At 47.8% G+C, this 18,287-nt stretch overlaps 1 protein-coding gene across 1 annotated transcript in view; it reads right to left on the bottom strand.

The window, feature by feature from the left end:
• Positions 1-18,287, bottom strand: part of MCC (MCC regulator of WNT signaling pathway) — a 466,429-nt gene that overhangs the window by 18,106 nt on the left and 430,036 nt on the right. The window contains exons 15-17 of the mRNA XM_058440606.1: positions 10,753-10,987; positions 6,334-6,540; positions 750-850 (exon numbers count right to left, since the gene is read on the bottom strand). Of these exons, the coding sequence (XP_058296589.1) occupies positions 750-850; positions 6,334-6,540; positions 10,753-10,987 (543 nt within the window). The remainder of the gene's footprint in view (positions 1-749; positions 851-6,333; positions 6,541-10,752; positions 10,988-18,287) is intronic.

Raw genomic sequence — 18,287 nt, 5'->3', positions numbered from 1 at the left:
AAAAAATTTCATTAATAGTTTGAGAAAATATTGACTATATGTTAAAATAATTTAGACATATTGTGTTAAATAAAACGTTATTACAGTGAATTTCAGCTGTCTTTGTTCTTTTTAATGTGGCTACTAGAAAATTTAAAATTACATATGTGGTTCAACATTACTTTTCTGCTGGACAATGCTGCTGTAGAACCCAGGGCAAAAGCAGTGATGGAAAGAAGCTATGATAAGTGGAAATACGGAAGACAGAGCTAGATGAATCAGCATCTGTTTCTCCTTGCAGGAGGAGATAAAGAATTGGGGGGTGGTGAGGGGAAAGAAACACTGAAATAATAGAGGAAAATTTCCCAGAACTAAATAAATACACAAGGCTTTTTCATGCTACCAACGCTGAAGGAAAGTATTCCTGCTGAAGCTGGAAACAAGGTAACAGTGCCTGTTTTCACTTCACTAGTTAACACTGTCCCGGAAGTTTCTAGCCAATGCAACAACATAACAGAAAAGGAAAGGAAGAGGAATTTTCTTATTCACAGATGAAACAATGACTGCCTAAGTGCTGTCTCTTAAGTACTCTCTCTCCTCACTGTTTTGAAAGGCCTGGCACCAACAGGCCTTCTCCATTTCTGGCTTCCAAGACATGGGTAAAGCGGAACACATCAGTACCTTCTCCTTTTGGGAGCAGCAAAGAGAACTCAGAACAAAGCCTCCATGCCCAGGATAAACACCAGCTGGGGTGGGGAAAGGGTGCTTACCGACGAAGGGCGTTGGTGAACTCCGCAGCCAGCTCATTCTCGCTGCACGTTGTCCTGAGTTCAGCTAGGGACAGAGCTGGGGAGGCAGCATCAGCACACTCCTGGCAACAGCAAACACATTCCAGTTAGGCCTGAATCCAAGCCCACAGCACCCTGGAAGCCTGCAGCAGAGCGCGGTAGGTGGCTCGTGCAGTGACGGCAGCAGTGTGGGCACCGGGTGGTGCCCTCAGGTCATGCCAAAGGGGAAAGCCTGGCAGCAAGCCAAAGAGCCCCCTCTGCTCCCAGACCACTGGTTCCTTTTGCAGGCTGGCCAGTGCGATGGGGATGACACCCAGTATGCTCTGAGCAGAGACTGATGCCAGGCACCGGTCTAAGCATGCCATATGCATTCAATCATTTAATCTCCACGAATACTCTCTGAGGCAGGAACTCTCATTATCTCCATTTTACCAAGGAGGGAATGCAAGCACAGAGAAGTTGTGCCACCCAGTCACCAGCTAGGAAATGGGGGAACCAGGATTCAAACCCAAGCTGTGTGGCCGCAGATCAATCTCTTGACCACTAGGTAAAGCCTCTCATAATCATACAAGACAAGTGAGAAATACCCGTGAGTATCCTTTGTGCCCCATCCCACGTCTCCTTGGGAGAAAAGCAAACTCCTTTAGATTTAGGAGCTTTGCTAGGTTCAGTGTAATCACCAAGAAAACCCAGCAGAGGAGGAGGAAAACAGAAGTGCACCCCACCCCATGGATTAGCATTAGACAGGGACCTTGACATCATCCACAGCAAATCCTCCCACCCTGCAGATGAGGAGACTTAAGAGCCAGAGCTCCAAATCCTATAGTTAAGACTATTCAAAGTAGTGATGATGCCTGAGTGCTCTACATTCCATGCACAGAGAGGACAGCAGCCACACTACACAGTAACATGGCCAGGGGAAGGCATTCATCGGATGATCTCTCAATGGACATGAGGAGCTACCGAGCTACAGGCCTGAGAATAAAAAGCTTGTGATCTGTTGCAGGAGATGGAATGTAAACAGATTTTTTTTTTTTTTTTTTGAGACAGAGTTTTGCTCTTGTTGCCCAGGCTGGAGTGCAATGGCACGATCTTGGCTCACTGCAACCTCTGTCTCCTGGGTTCAAGCAATCCTCCTGCCTCAGCCTCCCGAGTAGCTGGGATTACAGGCATGCGCCACCACGCCTAGCTAATTTTGTATTTTTAGTAGAGATGGAGTTTCTCCATGTTGGTCAGGCTGGTCTCAAACTCCCGACCTCAGGTGATCCACCTGCCTCGGCCTCCCTAAGTGCTGGGATCACAGGCGTGAGCCACCGCGCCTGGCCATAAACAGAAAATTTTATAAGATGTGAGCTACGGAGAGGCACGGATTCAGTGCTGCAAGTCCAGGCACGTGGTCTCCTGAGGCAGCTCCTTGGCAGTGGTGCTGCCAACACCTGAGTGCTCTTCCCTCTTCCATGCCCTCCACCTGGGCTGCCTTCCGCCTCCTCTCCACCTACCTGTGCTCAGAGACCCAAGTCCCCTGTCCACCCTTGGAATCTGTTGAGATTCCCACAATATGCTTACTTTTTGTATATCCATTCCCATTTGATGTTAACATTTCATGAGACTCCTTAAAGACAGGGACTGCTCTGTCTCATTCATGGTGCCTCTCACTGAATATACTTGGCAGTATCTGGTGCACACAGACAAGAATTTCAAAACCTAATGCAACTTGGGTAAGATTTGGAATCCAGCTGTGCTAGTTGGAGGGAAGCTTTTTAAAGAAGCATAAGCACCCACCCAGTGGAGCAAGAAAAAATGTTCGAGACTCAAATGTGGCCCGCCAGCTACTTTATCTTTAGGATAAGAATGGTTTTCCTATTTTAAAAATCATTTAAAAAAGTCAAAAGAGTACTCTGTGACAGGTAGAAATTAAATGAAATTCAAATGTCAGCATCCATATGTAAAGTATTACCAGAGGCCAGGCACAGTGGCTCACCCCTGTAATCCCAGCACTTTGGGAAGCCAAGGCAGGTAGATCACTTAAGGTCAGGAGTTTGAGACCAGCCTGACCAACACGGTGAAAACCCATCTCTACTAAAAATACAAAATTAACCAGGCATGGTGGCGCACACCTGTAGTCCCAGATACTTGGGAGGCTGAGGCAAGAGAATCACTTGAATCTGGTAGGTGGAGGTTGCTGTGAGCTGAGATTGCACCACTGCACTCCAGCGTGGGCAACAAGAGTGAAACTCCATCTCAAAAAAAAAAATAAATAAAAATAAAAAATAAATAAATGATTAATTAAATAAAGTGCTACTAGAACACAGCCATGGCCACTGGTCTCCCTGTTGCCTCTGCTTTTGCACTAGCATTGGACAATAGCAAAGCTGAGTGGCTGCAGCTGCACCCAAATGACCCACAAGCCCTACAACATTCCCTGTGTGACCCTTCACAGAAAAGTGCTGACTCCTTCTCTAGACGTTCGCCTCATCCAGCAACAGCTAAGACCAGAGGAATGGCCTAGATGGGAGATTTTATTCCAACAGTAAATGGATCTAGTATTTGAAAGGCAAGATAATCAGCTTATTTCATTACCTGAAAAACACAACATACTCTTATAAAGGTTCTTACTGTAGTGTTAAAAAAAATCATCTGGCCTTTTCCGTAGGAGAAATTTTCTTTTTTTTTGAGACAGAGTCTGACTCTGTCGCCCAGGCTGTGGTGCAGCGGCGCGACCTTGGGTCACTGCAACCTTTGCCTCCCAGGTTCAGGCAGTTCTTGTGCCTCAGCCTCCCAAGTAGCTGGGATTACAGGCGCCTATCACCACGCTTGGCTAATTTTTGTATTTTTAGTAGAGATGGGGTTTCACCATGTTGGTCATGCTGGTCTTGAACTCCTGACCTCAAGTGATCCATCTGCCTCGGGCTCCCAAAGTACTGAGATTATAGGTATCAGCCACCACGTCCAGCCAAATTTCCTTACTTTGAAGCCACTCCACATAACAGTGTTTCACCCAGTCAAAATAAATACCAGGAACTAGGGGAAAATTCTCAGTTCATGGGCCTCCTGGCAAGAACCTGGTAACTCCATTTCTACCACACCCTAAGAACACACACAAACACTAGCGCTCTGTCTCTTAGGCTCTGTCCCTAACTGACTGCTAACAAACTCAAAAGGCAAAAAAAAAAAAAAAAGAAAAAGAAAAAAAAAGAGAGATTTTTGAAGGTGTTTGTATGGAACCTCATCTTCCCGAGCCCCAGATACTTCCATGTGAACCCAGATACAGCACCACATGGCTGGTGCCCACCTGCACAGCCTGACTCACCTCCCCCAGCCTTGGGCAGATGGCTTCATAGTGCACTTGGCATAGTGACTTCTCTAAAGCCCAAACTGTATCACATCATCTCTTGCTGAGGACCCTTCCATGATTCCGCACGGCCCTCAAGATAACTCCAGCCAGTGCATCAGTTCCACTCCCCTCCGGGCCGTTGCATGTGCTGTCCCATCAGCCTAAGGGCACCTCTTCTCTCCCCTGGCCCTCCACCTGCCCCTCTTCAACAGGCTACCTCCCACTTTCCACTGGGGCTCAGCTCGGAAGTTCATTTCTTCCAGAAAACCTGTCCTGAATCTCCAAAGTGGACATTTGTGTCTGGCTTCTGTCCTCCCATGGTGCTAAGAATTCAGCCTCGCACTGGGGACATTCTCTCACTGCTCTGCGATCATCCGTTTGCCCACCAGTCTCCTACTAAGAATGTACATTCCTGGAGGACAGACTTTGCCTGTCTACCACAGAGCTGCCGCTAGCACCCTGCCTTGGTTCTGGCATGCCGTGAGTGCCAAATCACATTTACCAGCTGAATGGATGAATAAAAAGCAGCCAGGCTCTTGGGAGGGCTGGCCTGGCTGGGTGCCACAGCTGTGTCTTGTCTTGGCTCCTCAGCAAGTGGGAGGTGGGGAAGGGTGTAGCTGTGGCCATTTGTGAATCATGCTTCAGAGTTCTTAACTATGTAGGGAGTGACAATTCACTGTCACATGACATCAGTACTGTTCCTTCTTTCCCAGGTACATGGCTCTCCTGGAGACGATCCTGCACTTGTGCTATGAGAAGCCGCTTATTAGACTAGCAAGTTGGCATATGTCTGCGAGTCCTGGGTCTGAAACAAATGGGGGTCAAGAGAAGCTTGCATTTATTAAGAACAGAAAAATATGATGCACAGAATATAGAGGACCCTCGGACAAGGGATATAACTCTTTAGAGTCCACAGTTGTTTTTTTCTCAACGCAGTATTTGGAAAATTCTGAGATACAGGATAATGGAATGAAATTGGATTCCAGAAAAAAAACACCTGGGGGCTGATAAGAGAGTGAGTTTGCAAAATTCTATCACCAGACAGCCCGCTTTCATATGATGTAGACTTCGTAACCCAAGGCTTCCTTCCTCCTCCTCTGCCGGCAGGCTGCCTCCTGCTTACCACCCTGTGACGGTGGCAACACCAGCAGGAAGGAGTCAAGGAGGAAATGCAGTGGAAAGGAGAGCCCGTTAGTGGATCTGGGCTAAATCCCAATTCTACCATTTATCAGCGGTAAGACTCCTCACTTCTTTGAGCCTCATTTTTCTCATGTAAATGGGGATAACTATTCTTTCCTCAGACCTGTGAGACTTAAGGGCGATAATAAATGCAGTCATTAGTACAGAAGTACTGTAGCTCCCCCTTAACTGCGGTTTTGCTTTCGGTGGTTTTGGTTCCTCAAGGTCAACCATGGTCTGAAAATATTAAATGGGAAATTCTAGAAATAAACAGCAAGTTTTAAATTGTGCACCACTCTGAGCAGCGTGATGAAACCTCGCACTGTCCTGCGCCATCCCACCTGAGTTGCGAATCATTCCTTAGTCCAGCATAGCCGCAGTGTAGACACTCCCCACCCATCTGTCATTTAGTAGCTGTCTCCATTATCAGATCAACTGTCGGTGTCACACTGCTTGTGTTCAAGTAACCGTTATGTCATGTAATAGTAGCCCCAAAGTGCAACAGTAATGATGCTGACATATTGTTATAATTGTTCTATTAATATTTTATTAGTTGTTTATCTTTTACTGTGCCTAATTTATAAATTAAACTTTATCACAGGTATGCATGTATAGGGGAAAACGTAGAATATATAAGGGTTCAGTATTATCAGTGGTTTCAGGCATCCATGGGGGATTTTGGATCATATCCCCTGTGGATAAAGGGGGCACTATTATACCAATAAACCAACAAATGAGGGCTGCCATGTGACAGAGGATTAGACGAAGGAGGTGAGAACAGTATCAGTGGACAACTGCAGAGATCACCCCTCTGATGTGACTGTGATACGTGAAAAGGTTCAACTATTACATAAAGTGAGATTTGGTATTTCTAAAATGTAGATCTAGTTTCATTACACTCAAAATGTCACCTCCTTAGATACCTACGAATGGCCTGCATTTCCTATGCAAATAAAAGAACTGAGGCAGCAGGGCGGTGAGGTGTGGCCAGTGCTCACTGGGCAGTCAGGGAGGCCTGAGCCTAAGGGTGTCCCCAAGCCACTCCGGCCCTACCTTGCTGGGTTTGTCTTTGCCGCCACTGCTGGTGGAGCTGAGGGATCGCATCCGCTGCTCCTTCTGCTCCTCCACCTCGGACTTCAGGTGCTCAATGTGCACCAGGTAGGCCTGCTCCTGGGCCTCCCGCGTGCTCAGCTTCAGCTCCAGGGCCTTCTTCTCTTTCTCCAGTAGGTAGAGCTGGGCCTTCAGCTCAGCCATCTCCTCCTACAGAGCAAGGAGCACAGAGCACATGAGGCACACCTGAACTGAGAGCAGGGCTGGCTGCTGCCAAGTGGTTGGGTGGGGGGGGTCCCCGGCTATGACCCACAGGCCCATGGTAGAGTTATCACTTTGAAGTTGAAGTCTGCAGAGGCTGAGCTGCACCTGCCAGAGGCTGTAAAGTCACCTATCCATGGAAGACCTCTTCTGGCCAAGCCACATCCAATTCCCATTTTGGTTTCCATAGCACCAACCACATATTTAACCACTCTCACGGCACCTTTGTTGCCCTGTAGCTGGGCCAGGCAGGCTGCGAACGCCTGCAGCAGCATCAACCTCCAGCTCTTGCCTACTTCTCAGGGCCCAAATGAAATCAACAGAAACAACATCCTTCACAGGTGACTGCTCATCAGACAACTTCTAGAAGTATCCTAAGAACTCAAATGAGAGTGATGAGGGGAGAATAAGAAGTGAATCCAAAGTAGGTCAGTGCCATCCTGGGACCAGGAGCCAATAACAATGACAGCCACTAGCCTTTACTGAGCATGTGGCACTGTGCTAAGTGTTCACATGACGTGGCTCATTTCATCTTCCCAACCTGGGGTAGGTATTGCAACTATCTCCATTGACAGATGGGAAACTGAGGCACACAGAAGGAAATCCCCCTGCCCACGGCTACTGGGTAAGCTGTGGAGCCACAGATTGCAGCCGAGCTATCCGGTTCAGAGCTATACTGCCTCCCTCCCTTTCAAGGTGAGCCCACGCATGACTCTTGTCCCCGCACTTCTGCTGGAGAGTGACTCCACCAGCCCATGGCCACCAGGTCCAGCCTTCCCAGCCCACCTTGAGATGGACTCACCTGAGGTTAGTTCAGATTCTCACCACCCCTGAAGTGACCCTTCTGAGGTAATAAACCACAGGCCTGGTGCACTCTCCTGGGTAAGTTGGACTGGGAGGTAGGTGTTTTCACTCTCATATGTGGAGAAATAGCTAGAGGACACCCCTCGATAGGGACGTTAGTCCATGTGCTCAGTAAACTACTCAGAACATGCCAACCTTCTTTCCCCTAAATATCAGACATAAAAGCCAGAATGAAAGGTGTGCCAAGCCCAGAGCCTTCGGATCTTTTGCCACTGGAAGCAGGATTCTGAAGGTTCTGGCAACACTGCATACTGAGCTGATGTGATGGTTGCTTCCAGAACAAACATATAAATGCATGCTTGAAAGAAGGAAAGAGAAACCTACGGGTGCCAGAAATGAAGAGGGAACTCTGCCAGAGAGAACGGCAAGGAGGGCGGGTGCTGGCCAGCAAGGTATCAGACTGTCCTCAGGCCCTCCATCCGGGAGCTTAACATCACCCAAGGCCAGGGCCATGGCCTCTGAGGCAGAGAGCCACAGCTCAGACCCCTACGGGAGCAGGATTCTCATCAGGCTGCCCATAAGACACTAGAAAACTTCCTTTCTGGAGACGTGGCAAGTAAACTTGTCATCTCTCAGGCTCCGGGTGGGACAAGAAAGAAAAATCTCTTTTGAGGAATTAAACCTCAAGCCTGTGTCATGTGTAGGTGTGGTACAGGAATCCTGAGCCAAGAACTTAATAAGAACTAGTCCTAAACCTCAGAAACTGATGAGTCCCAACAGATGTAAACATAGAACCACTGTGTAGGGACATCTGCAAGCCAGGATCCACAGGGCCCCATGGAAGACAGTTTCCACGGAGAATGAGCTGGTGCTTGCATTCTCTCCCCCTACCCCCACCACCGAGGAAACGAGAATGAATCAGCACTGACGTAGAATGAGAATGAGCGGATGCAAAAAGTAAGAGTCAGCATTTACAAGAAGCAGAAATAACAATGTGGAAAACTAGAAAAGAAAGATTTAAAACAAAGAAGTATAGGAGTCATAATGAAGGGATAAGACGTTCAAAAAGGAAGAGAAGGCCAGGCCTGGTGCCTCACATCTGTAATCCCAGCACTTTGGGAGGCTGATGTGGGTGGATGACTTGAGCCCAAGAGTTTGAGACTGGCCTGGGCAACAGAGTGAGACCCTGTTTCTACAAAAAAATAAACTTAAAAAGTCAGCTGGGTAGGGCAGTGCATTCCTGTAGTCCCAGCTACTCAGGAGGCTGAGGCAGGAGGATCACTTCTAGCCCAAGGGCGAGGCTATAGTGAGCCATGACTGTGTCACTGCACTCCAGCCTGGGCAACACAGTGAGACCCTGTTTCAAAACAACAAACAAACAAACAACAACAAAAAGAATGGATCTGAAAAGGAACCAAGCAGATCATCTAGAAATGAAAAGGTATTACAAAAACAGAAACTTGAATTTCTCAGCAGTCGGATCCCAGAAACTGGCGAAAATCCAACATAACCTGCTGGATAATGGATTTGGTATGGGTGAGCACACATCCCCAAGCAGACTGGGAGGGACTCAGAGGACAAGGAGATGACTCTGATGTTTAGCCTTCAAGAAAGTCATAGGGAACCAAGCCAGAATGCTAGCAATGGCTGCCCTGGATCATCATATTATGGATTGTTCTCCTCCCAGCTTTTCTACTTTTTTAGAAATTTTCTAAGATCAGTACACATTTTATTTTCAAGCGGCAAAAGGAGTATTAGAACTTTTATTCCAACAAAAATGTCTTTCTTGGCTAGAATACCAGTAAATTTATCATCCCACATGTTGGCCAATTTTAAAAAGGAAATCCTTAGTCTTTGGCCAAAAGAAACACAATGTTTGGAATAAATGATGGAAGGGTGGCCTCAGGGCTCGTGCCACAGGCTGCAAGAGTCTGCAAAGAGGGCTCCCGGTTGGGGGAAAAGTCACTACGATTATGGACCCAAGGCTAGCTCATAAGCAACAAGAGGTGGAATCAGCCAAAGCAGCCTGAGGATTCTCCAGAGACAGGCTGGGATGGGAGCTGCATGGCTGGATGAAGATGAGCCAGTTTAGAAATCATGGGGGTGGGGGTGGGAGGTGAGATTCCTGCATCTGTTACCACCGCCTAGTGTCTTCCCAAACTTCACCCAGATTCTAGCTCAAGAAGCTCCCAAGGACAGGGCTGTGCTGAGTGAGTCACCCCCGAGGGTGTCAGGATGGCTGCTGCTGCCAGCTCCCCTCCACTCTCCAGAGATGGTGCGATCAGGGGTTTGTTTTTCTCCCTGCTGGGGACATTACTGATCCCAACAGGAGCCATTAACTCTGCACTGCCATGACCCACTCTGGCTTGCTAGACTCCAGTTCCTGACCGGTCCTGAACTCAATCTCTGGCTCTCTTCCCCTCCCCGGAGGTCAGGTGGCTGAAAGTCCCAATCCTCCATCACACATCTGGTCCTTCTGGTGACCAGCCCACATTCTGAAGCTGTCTAGGGCCCACCATAAGTCACCTCATCAGCATCACAAAGACACCCCCAGCTCAGCAAGAAACTCCAAGGGTTTCTCAAACTCTGTCCCAAAACCAAGGACAAATATCAGATATGGTCTTACTTATACCACAGCTGCCTTCTGAGAGCAGGTACCAGGTAAAGGGCTGGCGCCTGGCACTCCACACCAGAAACAGGCAAAGTGGTGTCTTGCTGTAGGGATGGCGGTTTAACTTCTTCCCAGTAGGGGACACCAGCTTTCCAAGAAAGCTCCCTTCTGTAGAAATGCCAGCAGGTAGATATCTCCACTAGCAGCTGAAGGGCCCAGTGTTTCAGATCCACTGAAACACTGACGTCAACAGCACTGTACACCTTCACTGGAGGGCACTATGGTCTGAGCAGGCTCGACATTGCACCAAAGGTACAGGGTGTCAGGAAACTAGGGCTCTTGGCCAAACTCTACAACTGGCCTCACCCTGTTCTCCCCCTGCTGGGAGTTAACATCAGCATCAGCAACCCAAGACATATTTCCAAGCATTCTTGAGATTAGGGGTCAGTTTAGATGGACAGAGGCTCCACCCTGCAGAGGTCTGACCTGGCTTCTCTTAGAGGATGAAGGGCTCCAAAGTTGGGCTGGGACACCCTGAGAAATCCCTGAGAATTCAACTCCCCTGTCCAGAAACACCCAGCCCAAGTGACCCCCAGACATAGTGAAACCAGCTCTGTCTACAAAGGGTCTGGCTCTTCTCTGAGCAGGAGGGGTTGATTCCTCCTTCTCTGCTGGACCTGCTTTCAGAGGTTGTTTAGATTTCCTCCTGGTGGCAGCCTAGCGCACGGGACCCACTCACCACATACCTTCATGGCCATGAGCTCCTGCATCAGCACTGCATTTTCCAGGTCCAGCCTCTGGCTGTCTCCCCGGGGCTTGACGTCATAGCTGAGAGGATCGATGTGGATGCTTTCCAGCTCCAGCATGGTCAGCTTGACCGCAGCCCTGTCATTCTTGAGCTGCTGGATATAATCCTTCAGCCTCTGCTCGTCTTCTTTAGTGAACTCGGTGTCGCAGCTACTGGCTGTGGAGCTGGTTGTGCTGAGAAAAGAAAAAAAAAAAAGACCCACCACCCCATGTTATTCCAAGTCATGGCGAATAGATCTTTTCTCCTCACTCTTCACATTCCCCCTCCCCAGTGTGATTTAGATGGTAATCCAAAAATAAGTTTTCTTCACAGCATAGGAAAATGACACCACCTTTTAGGAAAGAATTAAGTGTGAAGAATAACAAATGCTTACACTCCCTGACGCAACACTGTGGACTCTAGAAATGAATTTCTAAGGAAATAATTCCACAGAAACAAAAAGATACACATACAAAGGAATATAATCTAAAATACAGTTTAGTGATTTATCACACCCATCAAAAGGAGGGAAATCACGTGGACATTACAGTGATAACTGTAATATGTGAAATTATACTGATATTGACAATGGTGGTGATATTTTGAGGAAATAGGTTAAAAGATATTATATATGTAATAAAAAAGATACTCATGTGGTCAGAACTTAAAAAAGGTATATTTAAGGCAACAAAAGTTGAAGCACAAAACTCCTATGGCGTGATCCACAGATGCATGTCACACCCTCACAGGTGCGTGCAGGTGTCCCAGGCTGTGGCAGCCGTCCCTGCGGAGCAACACTGAGGGGGGCTGTTTTGCTGTGATTACTTCTGTTGTTTGCAACATGTACCATGAAAAAACACAGGGGTGCATAACACAGCAATAACCACTTTGGGAGTGGGGTACCCCCAGGCCTTCACAGCCTAGTCTGAGTATAGTGTCCACTATAGGGACTCGGGCTGGCCCAAGGGCCCTTGGCAGCCCAAGGTGAATGGTGACCGGACAGGGAGCCCCCAGCTGAACCCCAGGCCTGTGGCAGCCTGGGAAGGTTTCTAGGGGACTAAACCACCATGAAAGGCGGAGCACCACCAGAAAACGGAGGCCACGGCTTTCAAGTGGGCTCTGGCCTTTTCTAGCAGTGGGCAGGCTGTTCCCTGTGCCTCCGAATAAGGCCCACTCCACTCGGTCGAGGACTGTGAGGCCAGTGTGCACCGACAGCAGTTTCTCTGCACTTGCACTGGGCCTCCCTAGGGGTGACTCGCCCCTCATGCAACTGGTCTGAAGATGGCAGAGGAAGAAGCGGAGGCCTACTGACCTTGTATCAAAACAGGCCAGGCTGTGTTGTCATGTCTGTTGCTACAGATTTGGAAAGTGAAGCTCAGAGACATTAAGTGGTCAGCCGAGTCATGCGGCTGGAAAGAGGTGCAACTAGACTTGGGCCGCAGCCTCGTCCCACAGCCCTGTCCTTGTCCCCAGAATCCTGTAGCTAGAAGCTATGCCAGGGGCCAGGAGTGATCTCCACAGGCCACCAGATGCCACAAACCCAGGCTTGCCCTCCTCGTCTCACACTGCAAAAGGGTAAAAGCCAGGACCCCAACTCAGTAGCTGTAGTCCCCATAGCCTAGACGTGAGTGAGAGTAGGCCCACTCTTGTACATGACACATTGCTATGAAGACAAGGCTTCCAGGGAGAGAAAAGCTGAAGAGAGATGGGGGCTGGAGCTTTGCTGTTCACAGGAGGAAGAGGCTACCCTAGGGCTTGGGGTGGTCTTCAAGTCAGAGAACCCCTTCTAGAATGGGAAACTCCTGAGCACCAGAAACCCTTTGGGGCTGCGTCTCACTCCCTCTGTCCCATCAGGATGGGTGGGAAGTCCCTTGGAGATAAGGCGAGCAAGATCAGCCTGACCATTAAACACCACCTCTTCAGAGGCTGTGCCGGGTAAGTTCCCATGTCAGCTGGGCTGGGCTATATGTGCAGTCGCTTGGTCAACCACCAGATTAGGCATTGCTATGAAGGTGTTTGTTCCATGTGATGACCATTAAAATCAAGAGACTACAGGGTGACTGTTTCCATACAGTGAGTGAACCTCATCTAATCAGAGAGGCCTTAAGGGAAAAGAAAGATCCCCCAAGAGGGAAAAAATTCTTCCTCCAGACAGCTTTCAGACTCAGGATTGCAACATCAACTCTTCCCTGGGTCTGCAGCCTGAGCTGAAGACTTCAGATTTGCCAGCTCCATTATCAAATAGGCCAATTCCTTAAAATAAATCACTGTTTGTGATTTACTAGATATCTATATCAAGAGATCGATCTTGATCTCTCTCTTTATATCTAGGTATAGATCTCTCCAAATAGACCCATCTCCTGTTGGTTCTGATTCTCTGCACTGCCCTAACAGCAAAGTGCTACCTTTACGTGTGACCCAAGCATCTTACATACTTTGAATATTCCCTGTCTTCTCATCTCTAAAATGAAGGTAATCATAGTACATGCTTCATAAAGTCAGGGTAAGGAATAAATGAGGTAAAATTAGAAGTGTTTGTAATAGCAAAGACATAGAATCAACCTAAATGCCCATCACTGGTAGACTAGATAAAGAAAATGTGGCACATATATACCACGAATACTATGTAGCCATAAAAAAAGAATGAGGTCATGTCATTTGCAGAAACATGGATGAAGCTGGAGGCCATTATCCTTAGCAAACTAATGTGGGAACAGAAAACGAAATACCACGTTCTTACTTGTAAGTGGGAGCTAAATGATGAGAACACATGAACACAAAGAGGGGAACAACAAACAATGGGCCTACTTGAGGGTACAGAATAGGAGAAGGGAGAGGACTGGAAAAAATGACTAATGCATACTAGGCTTAATACCTGGGTGATAAAATAATCTGTACAACAAACCTCCATGACATGAGTTTACCTATGTAACAACCCTGCCCATGTACCCCTGAACTTAAAAGTAAAAAAAAAAATTAGAACTGTTTAGAACAGTGCCCAGCACATAGTAAGCACTCAATAAATGCAGAAGTGATCATTCATTTCTTCAAGAAAGATTGGAGTGCCTACTATGGGGTCCTGGAAAAATCCCTGCTCTCAAGGAACTCATATTCTAATAGAGGAGGCCAGGATGAAGCAGGGAAGAGGCATGGGGAGTGCAGAGTGGGCATGAGGTTATTATTTGTGATTGAGCTGCAGGGAAGGCCTGCGTGATCCAGTGACATTAGGGTGGACCTAAGGGAGGCGAGAGAGGGAGCTACGTGGATGTTTGCAGGACACAGTAACTGCAATCTAGGCAGGGAGTGTGGCCAGCAGAACGAGATGGTGGCTGAAGCAGTCAGGCAGGGGAGACAAACAAGGAGAAGTGGTCAGAGAGGGAGTGTGTGGGAGGGGCCCGGTGCCAGGTCATGCAGCATTTTATAAGGGCTGTGTCTTTTTCTCTAGGATTAGGATGGAGGCCATTGGGGGTTTTAACAGGGAGGGACTTGGTCTGCTTTATTGTTATAACAGGATCCATCTGGCCTCTAGGATGAGGAGAGATGCATGGAGGCCAGGGCAGAGGCAGGGGTGCACCTCAGGAGCTACAGCAACAATTCCAGGGAGAGATGGTAGCAGCTTGGAGCAAGGTGGGAGCAGGGAAGGCAGGGAGAAGGATAAAAATGACTACTGATCATCAACATTATGTTTTCTAAAGCTGTATTTTAAAAAGGATGAGAGGGGAGAAGCAGCACCATCCTGCAGCTGGAACACTTCACGGGCTATTCCACAGTGAAATGAGACAGCTCGAGGGAAGTGCAAAGATGGCAAACCATGCCCACAGCAGACGGCACTGAGGAGCTGGGCTGTGCATCAGAGGACACATCCAAAGGACCCTCAGCATCTCAGCGAATGCCTGGCTGCCTGCAACCTACTCAGCGGCAGGCATGCCTCGTACAAACCCCCCGTGTAGAGCTCGGGAGCTCACCTTCACAGATCGTAAACACTGATGTGGAGGGACAGACATCTAACGTTCCACAGGAGAATGAGCAACAAAATTAGAGCAAACTCAAGTACTGGCACTGTTTGCAAAGCATTCTACAGACAGGGCTCAGGGTGGAGATGTGCTCACAGCCTCGGCATGTTTAGACAGTGTGGCGCTGGCAGACAGCAGCACTTCTCTTCCAGTTACTTGGGAGGTTTCAGGAATGAAATCCTTCCTTGTAAAGCTGGGACACAAGGCGTAGGGTTTACTTACACCTCTAGTCTTTCCTTTCACTAAAAATTATTTTGAAAACTTTCAAACCTATAGAAAAACACAGAGTAACCAACACCTGTGCATCTACCATCCACAGGACACTGAGGTATATTTTCTCCAGACTACATTTTGGGAAATATAAATTTATACTTGAAACACTTTGTTGACTTTCATTTAAAATAAAAATCACAAAATTCAAAGAGTGGTAAAAGCTAGCATTCTCTAATTACCCTGCAGGAACTGAAGTGAAACTATTTTGGCAGATTTTTCATTTAGCAGGACTGCTCTACCCCAGCAGTTCTCCAAGAACTGATGCGGGCTGGCCGCATCAGCAGCACCTGGGGACTTGTTAGAAATGCACATTCCGGGGCCTGCTGTCAAGACCTCCAGAGTCACGAACTCTGGAGGTGGAGCCCAGCAATCTGTGTTTTAATATATCCTCTACGTGACTGGGATGCATGCTTAGGTTGAGAAGCACTGGTCTCCCCCTCAGGCTAAGTGGGCATTTGCTCAGTAGCCTGTGAGGTGACTGGATGCTCCCAGGTTTTCTAGGTAGAGGCCACAATGCTCCTGGCTGCCCTGGTGGGTGTCAGGGTCTACGAGCAGGTCTCTGATGTCAGTCAAACCTGGATAAATGTTCCTCCTCTGCCATTTCCTTGCTTAATGGCCCAGAGTGAATTACGCAATGTTTCTGGGCTGCAGGAAATAGGAATACTAAGGGTTCCTGCCTCACTAAGTTGTGGAAAGGATACAGCAGGCCCTGAAGCAGGCAACTGGTGCTGCCACACAGCACCTGTCCTGTGGGAGGAGGAGGGACAGGTGGCCACTTTCCTGATGGCGTTGCCAACAGCCCCACAACACCTAACACCAGACTCAGAGATCCCCTGAGCTGTTGGCCACCTGCAGGTCATCCAGAATCCCTCCATCCCAGGGAGAACAAAAGCCACCAGTGGTTGAATGGACTTGAGAAATCACCTAGCCCTGTCTGGGGGAACACGAACACAGGCAGGCAGAGACTGCCAGGCGCTGCCACCCTTAGGGCCCGGAGCCTCGTCCATGTCAGGCAGGGAAGGCTTTTGTTTCACCCTCTTTGCTATGAGTATAGTTTTCAAAGAGGAAGGAAATACGACAAAAAAATAACAAAAGATCTCAGTCCACAGATCTTACCCTGTTGGAAGCACAGAGCTTTAAAATGCTTTTAGTGGAGAAAGTTTAATTTCAAGATAAACCTCACAGCCCCTCCGGCTTCCCTTCTCCCGCTTCCAGGACAGCAGTGGGGAACAGATCAGGCGAGGTTAATTACAATTCTGCTTTGAGCTCTTAATGTTTCACTGCGGAATATGATTATGACAATGGTAGGGGAGGGGAAGCCACTGGCCTTTTCTCTGGCCTCACAGACAAAGGCGCTGGCGGTCTCCCGAGGGCCTGCTGCTGGCTGCTGGGCAAGGGTTAAGTCATCCATTAACTCTCCCGGCTTGGAATGCTGGATGATCTCAGTTGTCAAGGGAGAATCAATCACTTTCTGTGGCTACATTATTCCTCCTCTCCAGAATGGGAGCCTGTCTGTGTTCTCTGAGTGCGACTATGGGGGAAGGCTAATGACAAAAACCCTCGCCACACATGTGTGTCTTGCTCTGGCTTCTTGAGGAGCTAGTCTAGGATGTGTGGGTTTCTCCTTTCCATGATGCTCTGCTGGAGCTCCCGTCATGCTGACTTTCCTCTGCATCTGTTCATTGCCAGCAGCTCTTCCAGCACACAGCATACGCAGCAGGCCTGTAGCCTAGTGGGAATGCGGGGCTGGCTGGTTCGGGACAGTTCGGGCTGACCCACTCTCCACCTACCCTGTCCACTATAGGAGAAGCTATTCAAACCAGCTATCGATGTCAAATATTCTCTTTTCTATCCCTCTCCACTATGCCCCACCTCTGTCCTCAAGACAGCTCCCCAGTCTGCTCATTAGAAGAAAAATTCATTTTTCATAGCCTCCTCAGCTTGCCTTGGCAGAAGGCTAGAAGGACATTTCTTTTGCCTTGAAAATGCGTGACAGCATTTTCCTGAAGTTTTCATCAACATCTTACCTGGCCCCAGCTAGGATCTGATTTCCATCAATGAGCAGCTCATTTGTTTTTTTTGTTTGCTTTTTTTTTTTTTTGAGACGGAGTCTTGCTCTGTTGCCCACGCTGGAGTGCAATGGCATGATTTGGCTCACCACAGCCTCCGCCTCCTGGGTTCAAGCAATTCTCCTGCCTCAGCCTCCCGAGTAGCTGGGACTACAGGCACGTACCACCATGCCTGGCTAATTTTTGTATTTTTAATAGAGACAGGGTTTCACTAAGTTGTCCAAGGTGGTCTCAAACTCCTGACCTCATGACCTGCCCGCCTCAGCCTCCCAAAGTGCTGGGATTACGGGTGTGAGTCACTGCGCCTGGCACAGCAGCTCATTTTTAGAAGGAAAGTGCCCTGGGGGTGGGCATCTGTTTTGCTGAGCATTTGAAATTTATCTGAACGAGTGAAGTCAGTCCAGGTGACATTTGTCATTTAAGTCATTCCTAAGTGGCCCCATTTCTTTAAGCAGAAGCTTGAGCCTTGGCAGCTTGCCTGTATCTTTTACTGTTGTGCTGTGGGTATACCCCCATCCCTTCTTTTTTGGGTTTGTAGCAAAGGACTACAAACACTAAACAAACTCTAAACCTCTTAGGTTTATGCACTCTTGAATGGTTGTCAGAATTCCCTAGGAGGAGAAACTGAGATTAAATGACGGTAGATTACATAACAAATAGTCCTATGACTGTCTAGCAAAATATGGGCATGGGAAAATCTGCTGTCAGATAACTAAAGTCCTCAAAAACTGCTTGAGTCCAGAAAGCTCCTAAAAATTTAGCTGATAGTGGAAGTCAAAATAAGAGACAGAAATATTTAGAAGAGAAACTCTATATATGCAACAATTTTTAAAGGTGCTATCATAATGGTGTTGCATCTCTAAAACAAATATAAATCCACTCCTGATGTGGTTAATAACACACCAAGATAGATACTATCCAGGCCTAACAACTATATTGCTGGTAACAATTTCCCAGGTGTTAGAAAAATTAAGCATTACGAATGACTTTAAATGTCACTAAAAATAGAGAGGTACAAGTTGAAACTTTTTTTTTTTTTTGGCTTACGTACAGATTGGCCAAATTGAAAAAAGATGAACTACCCAGTATTACCAAGGATTTGGAGGAACAGCCTGGCTGGAGCACCCATGGCTGTAGGA

The sequence above is a fragment of the Hylobates moloch genome, unplaced genomic scaffold, assembly GCF_009828535.3.
Source record: "Hylobates moloch isolate HMO894 unplaced genomic scaffold, HMol_V3 SCAFFOLD_6, whole genome shotgun sequence".
Lineage (NCBI taxonomy): Eukaryota > Metazoa > Chordata > Mammalia > Primates > Hylobatidae > Hylobates > Hylobates moloch.
This window is presented reverse-complemented; position numbering and strand designations above follow the sequence as displayed.